The 14,963-nt window shown below is 36.7% G+C and overlaps 1 protein-coding gene across 1 annotated transcript in view; it reads right to left on the bottom strand.

The window, feature by feature from the left end:
* Positions 1-548: 548 nt before the first annotated feature.
* Positions 549-14,963, bottom strand: part of ORC5 (origin recognition complex subunit 5) — a 94,848-nt gene continuing 80,433 nt past the window's right edge. The window contains exons 13-14 of the mRNA XM_045827932.1: positions 9,687-9,799; positions 549-1,323 (exon numbers count right to left, since the gene is read on the bottom strand). Coding sequence (XP_045683888.1) covers positions 1,278-1,323; positions 9,687-9,799 — 159 coding nt within the window. The 3' untranslated portion in view covers positions 549-1,277. The remainder of the gene's footprint in view (positions 1,324-9,686; positions 9,800-14,963) is intronic.

Genomic DNA, 14,963 nt, shown 5'->3' on the forward strand with positions numbered 1-14,963 from the left:
TTGACTATACTGGTTCCATTTTTTTTTCTTTACTCTTTTCTCACTACTGTAATGATACATGAATTTCTATGTGCAGGAAACCTAAGCTTGAATTTGCAATGCACATGGCTTTCCCTGGATGCTGGTTTCTGTAAACACAAAATTTTACCATCTTCTGTGGGACAAGAGACTCAGGGTGAGACAGCTCTATCACCCTTTGTGGATGCCACCCTTTGGGCAAGAAAGTCTTCCCTTGCTGTCATATGTAGGAAGACAAAAGGAATTCCAGTCTTCTCCTCCTACTCATTACCGCCAAGTAAACGCAAGTAGACAACAACTTGTTTTCTTTGACCCAGAATGTGTTATATAATCATATTTTTAAAAGGCTTCCTATCTGAGAGTGCCCAGTGTGAGAATTTTTCTTCAAGATGCCACTGAAATTTAAACTAGTTTCTGTAATTGAGTACTTCAAATCTGCTCAAAACAATTTTCGATTATTCAAATGCTAACAGAAATCTTCCTTAAAAATATGAACAGACAAGAAAATCATACTCAAGGTTACACTGATATAACAGAAAAAAAATTTTATTGTGGAACTATAAAGGTCAATGGTTAAATAAAGAAAACCATCATGTGCATTACAAAGCTAAGCTGGGTAGTTTAATTGCAGGAATGACCAGATGAACCTCCCACACTAGTTATCAAGTAGGCTGGGGGTGGAAAGTTGGCCTATTTTTAATCAAATTACCTTGCCTTTTGAGAAAAGCAGAGTGAAAAATAAGCATTACAAGCTTGGATTTAAAAAAAAGACTTCTATTTATTATTTTTTGCAACTATGATCTTTTAAAACAGGGGCCTTAGGAAAATCTGCCTTGGCAAGCAACTGCAAAGGCTCCTGTGGAGAGGAAGTGAAAAGACTGGGCTTATATACAAGGGCTGCTGGCACCTTCAAAGCACAGGGGATAGTTCACAGCAAAATGGAGTCCTAAGTAAATGGGTTTCAGGCAATTTCAGTGTTAAGATAACATCATTAAGAGTAGAACAGATTGTGTTCAAACCCTGCTGTTTATAATTAACACGTTGCTTCCAAATACTCCAGGGTCTCTGGTAAATAGTCTTCTGCTCACATCCACCCAGACCAATCAGAGTATTTTCATCAGATTCCATGCTGGGCCAGCACCTGTCTGGACAAATCCAATAGAGCCAAAGAACTCCTCTCCCTGGCCAGCTAAGTAGTTGGATGAACACAGCTTGGCTTAGTCATTGTCACAGTGTCCATATGGCTTTGAAGCTTGTTTTCACAAGAAATCATACAAGTATTTTATTATGTCAAAGTTCACCGTCCTATAAACAAAAACAGATAATAGGTTAGCATCCTCACCCCCCAGACTGCTCAGCTTTGTATGTATGACTCTGGGAAGCATATGCAAAATAATTCACAACTGGTGGTAAATAAATCTATAGTGCGGTCAAAAGCACCATGATAAGACTGACATTAATTTTTCAAAATATAACTAAGAAAAGAGTTTCTTTAAAAAGTTTATTTTCCCACTTATAAACTTTGTTTTTCCAAAAAAGAACAGTTAGAACTATTCAACATCGTGTCTTTCAATTATACTACATAAAGTTTAGATTTCATCTGAAAGCTATTTGCTTTTTGTCTAGTAACCAGAATAAAGTAATTAGAGATGCAAAAGTATTTAAATCTTTGCTTTTGAACACTGTTTATCTTCCAAAACACCTGTTTTATCATTATAGAATGCACAGCTCATCTGTCCTCGCTTGAAGTTTTCATTCTTTTCAGTCTTTTAACACTGGCTGACCTGTGTATGTATTGTAACTAAATCTGTGTGATCCAAGAATACGATACAACAGACTGATGTAAATGTATATTTTTGTACTCTGATAGCAGGCAGAATAAAATAGCAGGGAGAAAAAGACATATAATTATTTCCTTTTCTCCAAACTCATTTTTCACTATAAATATTCAGACTTGGAGGTTTATTTTTTGAATAAATGGTCAAAATAATTAGATATAATGATCTAGCAATAAGTATAAAATTAAAGCCTTAAAGTATTCAATTCTGCAAAAATAATCATCCATGTGAGAACAGCCTTTTAAAGATTCACTAATTGCATGCTCTTATTTATTAAACCATCATCAATTAATGTTTTTGTCTAGCATTTTGTAATATACTTTCTAAAAACGTTTCTAAGCAAATGACTGACATCTGAAATATTTTAAAAATTTGGAATGTGGAATTATAGATGTCTCTTATGAAAACACATTTAAAAATAGCTGAAATTCGATGCTATGGCTATTGTGGTACCTAACAGCGGATTGAAAAATACCTTAATTGTTTCATTACGACTGTGCCTCTCTGAAGAATACTTAACCTTTCCAGATGCATACAGCACTGCCAAAACAAACCTATTATCACCAGAAGTAATAAAACAACTAAAAATAGGCACTAAAATAAAAAAAATCTTATCTCAGGCATAAAAACATAAAAGGTATAATTATATATCATAAAAGCTATTTTATTTTTATGTACTTTTCTTTTATTGAACTATGGGACACTCCCACACCCCTGCCAAATGTACCATCAACAAGGTACTGCTAACAAATCACTTAAAAAAAAATCATGGTATTGGTTGGAAAAAAATCTTTTTAGAAGATCTTAGAAGAAAACAAACATAGTAGGCTATTTTTAACCACAAACAAAAAAGGAAGTGAAATTTGTACATCTCTCCAGGCACATTTCCCTATAATGACTTTGGATTTTAAGGTTATAAACCTAACGTGACAAGGTGAAGTGAACTTACTGTTAACTTTTAATGTTATTTCCTGGCATTGGGTGAAAAAAATAGTTTAGAAGAAGCTAAGATTAAAATAATTAAAATTCCAATACTATGGTATTAGAAGACATTCTTTGATAGAATATTACATAGCCATACAAAATGATCAAATGAGAGATACCTACAATATTAAGAGGGGACATGAGAACAGAGAATTGCACCTATGTTGTGACAACTAAGAAGAAATGTTTGTATAATGAACTAAAACTAGAAGAGAACATAAACAAATGAAAATACTATGATGTTAGTGGCAGAACTCCTTTACTTTATTCCATAATCTATTTGTGTAACTATAGCATAGTTTGTGCAATAAAATTTCCTTTAATGGAATGAATGAACTGACTTAAAAACACTAAGCAATTTAAGTGTATTTGTTTATAAAAGCTTCACTACATTCTATTTTTTTGCTTTGCCACTGGGAAATACTCAAGAATCCTGAACCATACAGTTAAAATTTTTGGACTTTTTAATTAAAAACTAAATTATTCAGGAACTGAATATGTAAGATCATTCCTTTAAAACATATTTGCTCCTCAACAAGTATGACTACCTTTTTTCTATCATCCCTCCATCCCCCAACAAAAACAGGTGAACCTGCCAATGGATCCCCCACATATATTATTCTAAGACATGGCAGAATAACCACAAGGACAACATAAAAAATTATGTAATATAGTCCAAAGAGAACTTTTTTGCTTTAAGGACCTGGAAACAAACAATTCACTTTAAAGAAAGTCTTAACTTACAAAGGGACTCATGTACTTTGCAAGTACTTTCTCTAGTTTTTCATAGCTTCGGATGCATACTAGATCCATACGAATACATTTTTGAGATTTTGGATAGTTTTCATAAACTACAAGGAGATATTCTCTCACAGAACCCAAATGAGTTATTTTCTAAAGTAAGCATCTAGAAAAAAATTGGATCAGCACAAACAGTGCTGGTGGCAATTTGTCTAGTAATTTTTAAATCAGAATTTAGAATATTTTAATATAAGTTAATTACATATATAGCTAAGGAGATAATTAGTCTTTATCCTTTTATTTCACTTTGTTGATTCTTTTATGACACCAAAATACTTCTTTCCTATGGGATACGTTTATTTCCTTTTACTTTAGTGGATGATTTGAGTTTGAATTTTGTTTGTTTGTTCTGACAACTTGCAACTGTACAACTTCAAGCTGTAAGCCTAAGTTATCTTGTTGTGTCTTCCTGCTGACTATGGAGGAAAAACAAATTGGAAACTCAGAACTACCTTTCACACAAAAACAGTCCAAGGACAATATTTAGTAAGCTTCTCAGTCATCTGTCTTTTCTCATACTCTACCTGTGTATTCTGTGCTCCCTTTCTACAACAAGTCTCCTACTGCTTCTCTGAACAAATCTTTCCACTGTTCCCTATGACCTCTATCTCTTCCATGAACTTGTTTTTCTCTTCTGGGCTAACTGAACAATGGCTCCTCATAAGGACCAACCCTCCTCTGACCAACGCAGTTATATTTGCTCCTGTACCCAGATAGTCCTGTCAGATGGGGTTAGTGTCCTGACATAAAAAAGCTCTTCGCTGAGACTCGGACCATTCCATTCACCACCCCAATTCCCTTTATCACTGAATAAGGTAGCACCCAGTTTAGACTACCTTACCATCCCAAGATTTATATGAGCCTTACGGACTTCTCTGCACACTTATCTTTTTTACCTTCTATGGCCTTTCCAACTCTCTCATGATCCATGATCAAACTCAGAAATATCCTACCTCTAAAACCATATGTGTACATTTTACCCTCTCACCCCCATCTCTTCCTTTAAGGTACCTGGAACAACTTGAAATAACCAGTTCATAAACCCCATTCATTTTCTCCTGATCAAATACTTACTATCTGTGTGCCAGGCACTGAACTACTAGCCATCTACTGGCTTTATGTTTTTCCTTCCCTTCCTAGCTTAAACTCCAGTTTGTTCCTTTAAGCTTTCATTTGCTAGCATTCACTGAATTCACCTGGCAAAACCCCAATCTTACATGATTTCAATTATATCCTTTTCCTGTCCCAGAACCTAGCATATCTCCAGAGTGCTGTTGGAGAAGATCACAAATTTCACAGATTCACGTCACTGTAAATTCAAGGTCAGGAACTTCAACTGGACCATCAACACTCCCAGCAAGTTGCTTTCTGTTGTCAGTACTTTCTTCCACTCCCCATAAAAGCTATTTCAAATCTCTGTATTCCCCTCCAACTGCTACCACTTCTGTCCTTAATCTCAATTTTGCCCCCTCCTTTACAGGTAAACTAGTAGTCATCAGATCAGAATTCCTCCAACTTCCTGCTACTATCTGCACCTTTTCCTCTTGTTTTAATATAAAAGGATTCCCCTCCTCATCCAAGGCTATTTCTTTCTAAATCCCATGCTATATACCATTTTAAGGTCTTCATGCTTTAAGTTAATCTCTCTTTTGTATCATTAACTCCCTTCTCTAGCAGTCTTGTCAGCATTTAAATATGCTCAAATCTTTAAAAATAATGACCCTCTCAACACCTTTCGTAGGTAATAATCCTCTCTCTTTATGGTAAAACAATCCAAAATACAGGGTCATGGACATGGTATATACATCTATTATACTTGTTATGATGTCACCAAAGCCTAGCATAGTGATTATAATGGGCAACACATTAAATGTTAAATGAATGAAGCCATTTTCTCTATCTGCAGCTTCAGCTTTCTTAGAAATACTACTTAAACACACTATTATCTGCCTTCCACTCCACTGTATTCCTGAAAGTATTTCTGATAGAGAAACAGTGACTGCTTTATCATTAAATTGGATGGACTCTGCTTTATTTCTTTGTAGCAATTGACAGTTTTGACCATTAATCCCTTCTCTTAGGTTTTTCTTGTATATACAACTTTATAAATAACTCCTTTATCTGTTTAAGCTCATAATTATCCATTTAACCTCATGTGTTCCTTCAATAGTATGATTTTTAATAACTATACAGTGGTTTTTAAATAAGAATTTACAATAAATTACTAACCCATTCCCTTATTTGGGACATTTAGGTTGTGTTCTGTCATCTAATTGTTGGTTTTCTGCCACAGGCATCTGAAACTAGGCCTACCTACCTCTCCTTTCGTAACTATCCTTGGGATAACCATCCTTGGAATCTCCTCCCCCCACTAGGCCTTGATTTGGAAGGAAACTTTGTCTCTTTAGCTTCCTCCTTCTTGCTGCCCCAAAAGACAAGTCCTTTTGTCTTAGGTTTTACTCTTTCTCACTATAGGAAAATATGTGATATTTATATATTTGGCTAAGTTCATATATTTATAGTAAGTTTAAAGCACTATACTAGGTTTGAAGTAAAGTGGAGACTGACACAAATACAGTCTCTTTTGACTTTTATGGACTTATGAAGACAGAAAGATGAATTCTAATTGTTAAATTAATTAATCAAAACTATGATAAGTATCAGAACACATCAATGGGACCTGGATGATTGTATGTGCGCGTGTGTGTGGGGGGATAATATGATGGTTGTCAGATGTCAGGGTATATTTGAGGCTTGTTAAGCAGTAAGCTAGATAAAGGAGAGAAGGAGTTGAAAATGCTACATATATGCAAAGATGGAAATCACAACAGTGAATATCAAGAACTGAAAAAGCCAGGCAGGCTGAAGTACAAAGACCTAGGAGAGAAGGGTGTGCCAGATATGGCAGGGCACAAAGGCAGGGGCCAGGTCCTGGAGCCTTGTCGGCTATTTCAAAGATTCTGTTGTTATCCCAATTTAGAATTAGGAAAAACTATTTGAGAATTAAGTAAGAAGGTGACATTAAATTTTTACATGATCATTTTGGCTATAGTGTGGATAACAAATTACAAGGAATAATAAAACCTGATAAAAGACCAATGAGGAGGCTACTAGAGAAGAGATGATGGTGGCTTGGTTTAGCAGGGTAACAGTAAAATGACAAAAGTGAATGATTTTGTGATCTATAGGTGGGAACTGTAGGCTCAACAGGACTAATGCTTACATGGTAGGAGTGTGAGAGAGAGCAATGTCAAGAATCCCAGGTTTTAGGCCTGTGCAGAATACAGTGCTAACTGCTGAATAAACAATGGAGGAAAGATAGATCATTCCATTTTTGTTGGCAAGCGGAAGTAGAGGTTAGAATTCCTGAGTTCGGTTTTGAAAATATATTGATGTAGCTGAGAAACATCCAATAAAGACAAAGAATACAGAAGAAAAATCTTGACTTTATAATGAGGGGGTTATTAATAATATAGGTGTTGTGGAAGTCATGGGTATAGCTAAAACTGACTAGGAAAAAACAGCCAAGCCTCAAGGACCAGCTACACTTAAAGGTTAGGTAGAAAAGATAAGCTAACAAATGTGCCTTAGAAAAAGCAGCCAAAGAATAAAGAGGAAAACAAGAGATTGGAACCATGTGCTTTAACAGAAGAGAGTTTTAAGAAAGAGAGAGCGGTCAACAGCCTTAGGTGCCACAGAGTAAACAAATACCCTGAGGAATAAAAATTGTTCTAGGGAAATGGAGAAAATAGAACTCAAAGCAGAGGTGGAAGAATCCACTCTAGATAGAAAGAGGCACTGCCCCTAGTGAAACAGGAAAGAAGAGATGGATACCAATGCAGGCAATCGAAGGAATACTCAACTGCTGCTTTTAATTTGTTCTGTGAAACAGAGAGAATGCTGAACAGAGTGAATACAGATGTTAGGATTTGTAGTTTGAAGAGTCAAGAGTCTAGGTTGAAGTCTGTGAACCACATGCTCCAGTCTTCAATACATGAAGGAGAATGGTTGCGAGGTTGATGGAAGATAATCACAGGAGAATAGGGAAATAGAGCCAATTGCACGAGTCTCAAAAAACCATTAATTTTTACAAAAATTTGGGGTAACAATCTGTAAGTGGCAATGAGAAAACAAGATGCCACTCAAAGTGCTGCAACCCCAACTGGGGTTTGAGAAATAAGTAGCTACCACTACAGAGAACTTCAGGGAGAACTAATATCCCCAGATAAGAATCAGGTTTTCATTAAGGCAGAATATTAGGAAAAGACAGAAGAATATGGGAAAAAAAGAAAGAATGGAAAGTTAAATCAGCAAAAAAGAAGTGGAAGGGGGCAATGTAGGACAACAGAGGTTTAGCCTTTGGACACTGTCCATGGAAACTGAGAAGAGTCAAAAAACAAAGGTAACAAAAGCAGGTTACAGAGTTGCCAAGTTCTATGGCAAAATTCCAGGTCTACAATTCCTGCTCCCTTTTGAAGTGCATTCAAAATTAAGAAGTGCACTCCTCTGGATGTGTCTAGTATCACTGATGCTGTGGATTAAGTAATGCTCAATTCAGTTGGTTCACTGTATATTCACCATATTGGGCATTGACAAATCTCTGTCCTATTCATGATTATGTTGGGGCATGGCCCAACATATTCAGAGCAATGACAAAATCCCTGAAATGAAGATATTTCATTCAAACGTTATACATTTCATAGAGTCTCTTAGATATAGAGTTATTAACATTGTTGTTTGGAAAAAGAAAGTTATTGCCTTATGTTACATTGAATACATTCAAAACAACGTTTTGCTCAATTTCTTCTGTGTAAAAATTTGCTCAGTTTTATAACAACACATTTCAAAATCTTCATTTTATGTTTTTAGAGTTTACATGCCATCAAAATATTTCAAATACCTGCAGCACATTATCATTTTTGATTCACAAGAGGCTTTCAGGGTACAGCTGCCAACCTGTACACTTCAGAACTTCAAATTAAAAGTCTGCAAATCCATAATGTCAAATTCTGTTTTAAGTCTGAATAAATAATGTGTCATGCCTATATGTTATTAATTTTTAATTTTTAAATAAATGTAAATATTTTCATGATTAATTTTAAAAGGATATTAAAATAAAATCTTCATATTCAAAAAGGCTAAGAAGCACTGTCTTATGGATTGTCTTATTCCACACACCAGTCTACACACATATCACCTCTTCTACCATAAATCCTAACAGGTCGTTATCCAGCTACAACCATGAGATGAAGTTATTTATTCATATAAATGGCTAGAACACTTTCCATAACAGTAAATATACTTCTTTGTGAGGAAACTCATTACATTTTTAGACAGTTCTCATGTTGCCACAGTTTTTTCCTAGAATTTCTAACACTCTACAATTACTCAGAATTAGTTTCATCCATTTTGCACATGACAACCCTGAAATACTTGAGACAGTTACCATATCCTTCCTAAGGCTTTTTTTCTCACACCCCAGCCCTCAGTCAGGGATGTGACATGGTCCCTCATTTTAGAATGTCCTCATTCCTCCTCAGCATGTACCTGTTTGTCAATGCCCCTCTTAAAACTCCAAGCACAGCACAGCACACCAGATTTGACCTGCCTAGGGCAACACATAGTAGACAGACCTATTACATTCCTTACATGAGACACCAGAATTTTTAAAACCTTATAGTTAGCTTAAATACTCAGAACTTCAGCCAAACCTCCCCGACCTTATTTGAGTATATATGAGTTTTTTGTAGTAAACTGTCTGTTAAATCCTACCTTGCTACTATGGGACCATTATTCTGTTCTGTTAAGGTCCTTCAGAATCTAGATTTTTGCCATCTAACATATTAGCTAATTCTCCCAATTTTATGTCATTTGTAAATTTGATGAGAAGATTCATTCTACAGTGAAAGTTACTCATTCTTGGTACTTCAATGATCTTTTCTTGCTTAAATGACTAATTGCATTTGGAAGACCATTAATTTTTATATTTAGTATATAATTTACACAATTCAAGACATTTTGTGGTCATCACCATTCTACGCTTACCTAGCAATAGCTCTGATGAAGTCCAGAGATACTGTGCATTTGTATTTTGGTCCATCAAGCTGGTCATCATGGCCAACCAGGGTCAACAGCTGCAGGGTCACTAGAGAGGTAATCTAAACATAAGAAAACATTTTTATGAGAAAATGTTGCAATGAGATTACACGAGGTCCTTTTTCTAAAACATTTTATAGTTCCTTTGATAAAGACATATAACTAAATTCACAAGAATATCTGCAAAGAATGTCACTACTTTGAAAAATGTATACACAAATTTGTAGATATGCTTCAAGTCCTAGTTAATCAAACTAACAGTCTTTAAGGATTCACAAGAAACACCTTTGTTTCATTAATGACTCATACATGACTGCTACCCTTTAAAAACTACAAATAAAGCACATTCCTTCTCTCTACATAAGGATTTTATGGAGTTCCTATCTAAATACCTCAGAATATCAAATCTACACTCCCTTGAGAATCAAGCAGTTAAAATGTAAATGTGGGGTTTTTTCAAAGTTGGGTAGCAGCTGGTTACACGAACAAAAAGTAATACATTCTTCAGACGTGGGTTTATTCTTGCTTTCAAAACGGTTCACTAATTAGGTAGTCAGGAAACACCAGAAGACTAATCCAAACTAAAAACAACCAAAGGTTTGCTATCGCACTCAAGGGACTGCACCTCCAGGAGAACGTGGCCCTAGTTAGGAGGTCTGAAATGTAAGGAATGAAGAATGAAGAAACTGGTAAATATGATGGTATAGCTGAATGAATTTGCCTGTATAAATTATAATGATAACGTGTTATAAGTTTAAAGATAAAATAAATACTCAATATTAGTAATATATAAATTACAACTGGAGAAAATAAAGTTTGAATGTTCTAAGGTCCTATGGCATCTGAGAGAAAATTAAAAGTACTCATTAAATTTCAACTTTACTAATTTAAGTATGAATATGTACGTACATTATAATTTTTAAAGTAACAACTAAGGGAGTAAAACAAGAGTGTTTGCTTCTAAATTAGTAGAGGGGGAAAAACTGAATTATAAAAATAATCCCCCCCAAAAGAAACAAAAAAAAGTTGGACAAATATGAAATATAAGACTTCCAATCAAGATGGTGGCATAGGTCAGTAAATAAGGCTTGCCTTCTTGTATAACCACATCAAAATTGCAATAAAACTGTGGAACAACCATCACTTGGAATCATCAGAAATTGAGCTGAGTGGAAGTCTGACAACTATTGAATTAAAGAAACCACATCCATCAGACTGGTAAGGGGGGTGGAGATGTGGAATGGGCTGGAACCACATCCACACGTGGTGGACAAAAATTTGGGAGGGATATCTTGGAAGTAGTATGTCTCAGCCCCACACCAGGCCCCCCAAAGCCCAGGGTTCCAGTGCCAGGAATATAAGTCCCCATAACTTCTGACTGCAAAAACCAGCAGGGATTGAGTCTGTGGAGGAATTTCTGGAGTCCTAGGCAGTTCCTCTTAAAGAACCCATACAAGGCTCAGTCACTCACTCCCTCAGAGCTCTGGCACCACTGGCATACAGGGAGGAAATGAAGTGTCTGGCATCCAGGTGAGAGCTGAGGGACAGCTTCCTCCAGAGACAGAAAGGTGAGTAGAGGTGATTTTCCCTTTTCTGAACCCTCCCCACAAAGAACCACCGAGTCGGCAGGTGGGTGCCATATCTGAGACTCCATCAACCACACTAACACTGTTAGCTCCACCCAGGAGATCCCCAGGGGTACCATCTCACCCAACTTATGGGCCTACCCAAGCTGTTAACAGTGGCTTTCCCATATGAATGGCTAGTCTTGGCTCATGATTCACAACTTCCTAAATCCTCTCAAACAAGCAAGAACCGGCCTCAGTGAGCTCCCAAACCCCCTACCTCTAGTTAGGTGGTCTCAGGCCCAGCACAAGCAGCCATCTCAGATTGCTGTGTACCTCAGACAGGGTGGCCTGGGGTGAAAAACAGACGGAGGCTGACTTTGGCCTGCACAACTTGGGAAACCCTAGAACCTGTGGATCCAGTGGACAGCTACAGACCACATCGGAGCACCACCACCTTATTGCTGCACAGCTAATATTCCACAGAGGGCAGAGTTTGGTGGTCACTGGTCATGGCATGTCCTTGCAGCTGACTGGCCTGGGTAAATCCCTCCCATTGACCTACCAATAGCAATCAAGGCTCAACTACAAGAGGAGGATGTACTCGGCTCTCACAAAGGGCACACCTAGAGTACCCAGCTTGGGTGATAGGGGAGTCTGTGCCACTGGGCCCTACAGGACACCTACTACATTAGGCCACACTACCAAAACAGGGGGTCATGGCAGCTCTACCTAATATATAGAAACAAACACAGGGAGGCTGCCAAAATGAGGAGACAAAGAAACATGGCCCAAAGGAAAGAACAGATCGAGACTCTACGAAAAGAGCTAAACGAAATGGAGATAAGCAATTTATCAGATGAAGAGTTCAAAACACTGATTATAAGGATGCTCAAGAAACTTAGTGAGGACCTCAACAGCATAAAAAAGATCCAGTCAGAAATGAAAGATACACTAATTGAAATAAAGAACAATTTATAGGGAAACAACAGTAGAGTTGATGAAGCTGAGAATCAAGTCAATGATTTGGAACATAAGCAAAAAGCAACCAAGCAGAACAAGAAGAAAAGAGAACTCAAAGAAACGAGGATAGCGTAAGCAGCCTGTGGGACAATTTTAAGCAATCCAACATTCGCTTCATAGTGGTTCCAGAAAGAGAAGAAAAAGAGCAAGAATTGGAAATCTATTTGAAAAAATAAGAAAGAAAACTTCCCTAAATTGGTGAAGGAAGAGAAACACAAATCCAGGAAGTACAGAGTACCAAACAAGATGGATACAAAGAGGCCCACTTCAAGACACATCATAATTAAAATGCCAAAGATTAAAGGTAAAGAGAGAAACTTAAAAGCAGCAAGAGAAAAGCAGATATTTATCTCTAGGAGAATTCCCCTAAGACTGTCAGCTGAGGAGCTTCCTGACAAGATGGGGGCATAGGTAGATATGCTTCACTTCCTCACACAACCAAAAGGATAACAACCAATTTAAAAGCAAAACAAAAACAAAAAACCAGAACTGCCAGAAAGTCAAACTGTCTGAAAACCAAGGAGTTAAAGAAGAACCATTCATCCAGACTAGTAAGAGGGGCAGAGATGGGCAGCTAGGGCAGAGAGGTAGTAGGGCGAGGCAGTGGGTGGTAGACTGGGTAGGTGAGGCAGCAGCTGGCAGATGGGTAAAGTTAAAGGAGTTCATCATCACAAAGCCCTTACTATATGAAATGTTAAAGGGACTTATCTATAAAAAAGAAGTTCATAACTATGAAGAGTTAAATAACAACAAATTCACATATCAACAACTGAACCTAAAAAAAAAAAAGGAACTAAGCAAATAATTAGACCAGGAACAGCATCACATAAATGGAGATCACATGGAGGGTTATCAGTGGAGAGGGGGCAGGAGGAAAATGGGGGAAAAGGTACAGGGAATAACAAGTATAATTAGTAGCTACAAAATAGACAGAGGGATATTAAGAATAGTATAGGAAATGGAGAACCCAAAGAACTTATATGTATGACCTATGGACATGAACTAAGGTGGCGGGAATGCTGGAGGGAATGGGGGTACAGAGTGGAGGGGCGCAAAGGGAGAAAATTAAGATAACTGCAATAGCATAGTCAATAAAATATACTTTAAAAAAGACTGTCAGCTGATTTATTAAAAGAAACTTTGCAGGCTAGAAGGGATTGGCAAGAAACATTCAAAGTCATGAAAAGCAAAGATCTACAGCCATGACTGCTCCACCCAGTGAAGATATAATTTAGAATTGAAGGGTAGATAGTTTCCCAGACAAGAAAAAACTAAGGGAGTTCATCACCACCAAACCTTTATTATATGAAATGCTAAAGGGACTTATTTAAGAAAAAGAAGATCAAAACTATGAACAATAAAGTGGCAATAAATATATATGTAACAATTAAATCTAAAAAAACAAACTAAGCAAAGAACAACAGAAACAGAATTATGGATACAGACAGCATTTGATGCCTGACAAATGGGAAGGGTGTATGGGGGAATGGGTGAAGATGAGAGAGGATTAATAAGTACAAATGGGTAGCTGTAAAATAGCCATGGGGATATAAAGTACAGTGTAGAAAATGGAGTAGCCAAAGAAATTATATGCATGACCCATGGTCATGAATAGGTGTGTGGGGACTGCCTGAGGGAGTAGGGAATGCTGGGTGGTGGGGGGCACTTGGCAAAAAATTAGGACAATTATAATAGCCATAATCAGTAAATTAAAATTTTTTAAAGATTTTATTTGTTTATTTTTAGAGAGGGAAGGGAGGGAGAAAGAGAGAGAGAGGAACATCAATGTGCAGTTGCTGGGGGCCATGGCCTGCAACACAGGCATGTGCTCTGACTGGGAATCGAACCTGCAATACTCTGGTTCACAGCTCGCACTCAATCCACTGAGCTATGCCAGCCAGGGCAGTAAAATGAAATTTTCTAAATATGAAATATAAAACAAGTTAACAGATATAAACAAAATTGCAACGGTAATTGTACGTAAACTAACTAAATGCTATAAGTAAAAGACAAAGATCAACTGATTGAAAAAATAAATCCAACTATATAATGCTTAGACAGATACATCTAGAACAGAATATGGGAAGATTAAAAATCAAAGGACAGATCCATCAACTACTAACAAAAATAAAAATTAAGGTATATTAACACAGACAAAACTGATTATAAAAGAGATTTAAAGAAAGGTTCATTTAATAATGATAAAATGCAAGCTTTGAGCTCATATGTCTTACAATATGAGTTGTCTGAGATCTTTACTATGAAGGAATGAGACAGAAAAGGATGGGAAGTCAAGGAGTAGGGGAGTCGTTGGGGGACAGTAAGTACTGCTGAAAAGTCAAGACAAACTTGTATCATTCCCAGTTTAGAAACAGGTAGGATCCATGATGAAAACAGGCCTCAAATTTTAACAAATGGAAGACAGAGAAAATCATTAATACAATCTTTCCTATGGCAAAATATATTCATTAACTTCAGTCCTTCCTATTCTTCTATAAGGGATTCATGTGCTAAAGTAGGTTAATAATAGTCATTTGAAACTCACACATTAATCTCCCTTTACTACTAAAGGCAGATTTCTTTAGTAGTTCTTTCTCTATTAATATAAAAGAAACCATTGATTACCTTTTATTCTGCC

This window comes from Phyllostomus hastatus, unplaced genomic scaffold (assembly GCF_019186645.2).
Source record: "Phyllostomus hastatus isolate PE091 unplaced genomic scaffold, TTU_PhHast_1.1 phas_scaffold_78, whole genome shotgun sequence".
NCBI lineage: Eukaryota > Metazoa > Chordata > Mammalia > Chiroptera > Phyllostomidae > Phyllostomus > Phyllostomus hastatus.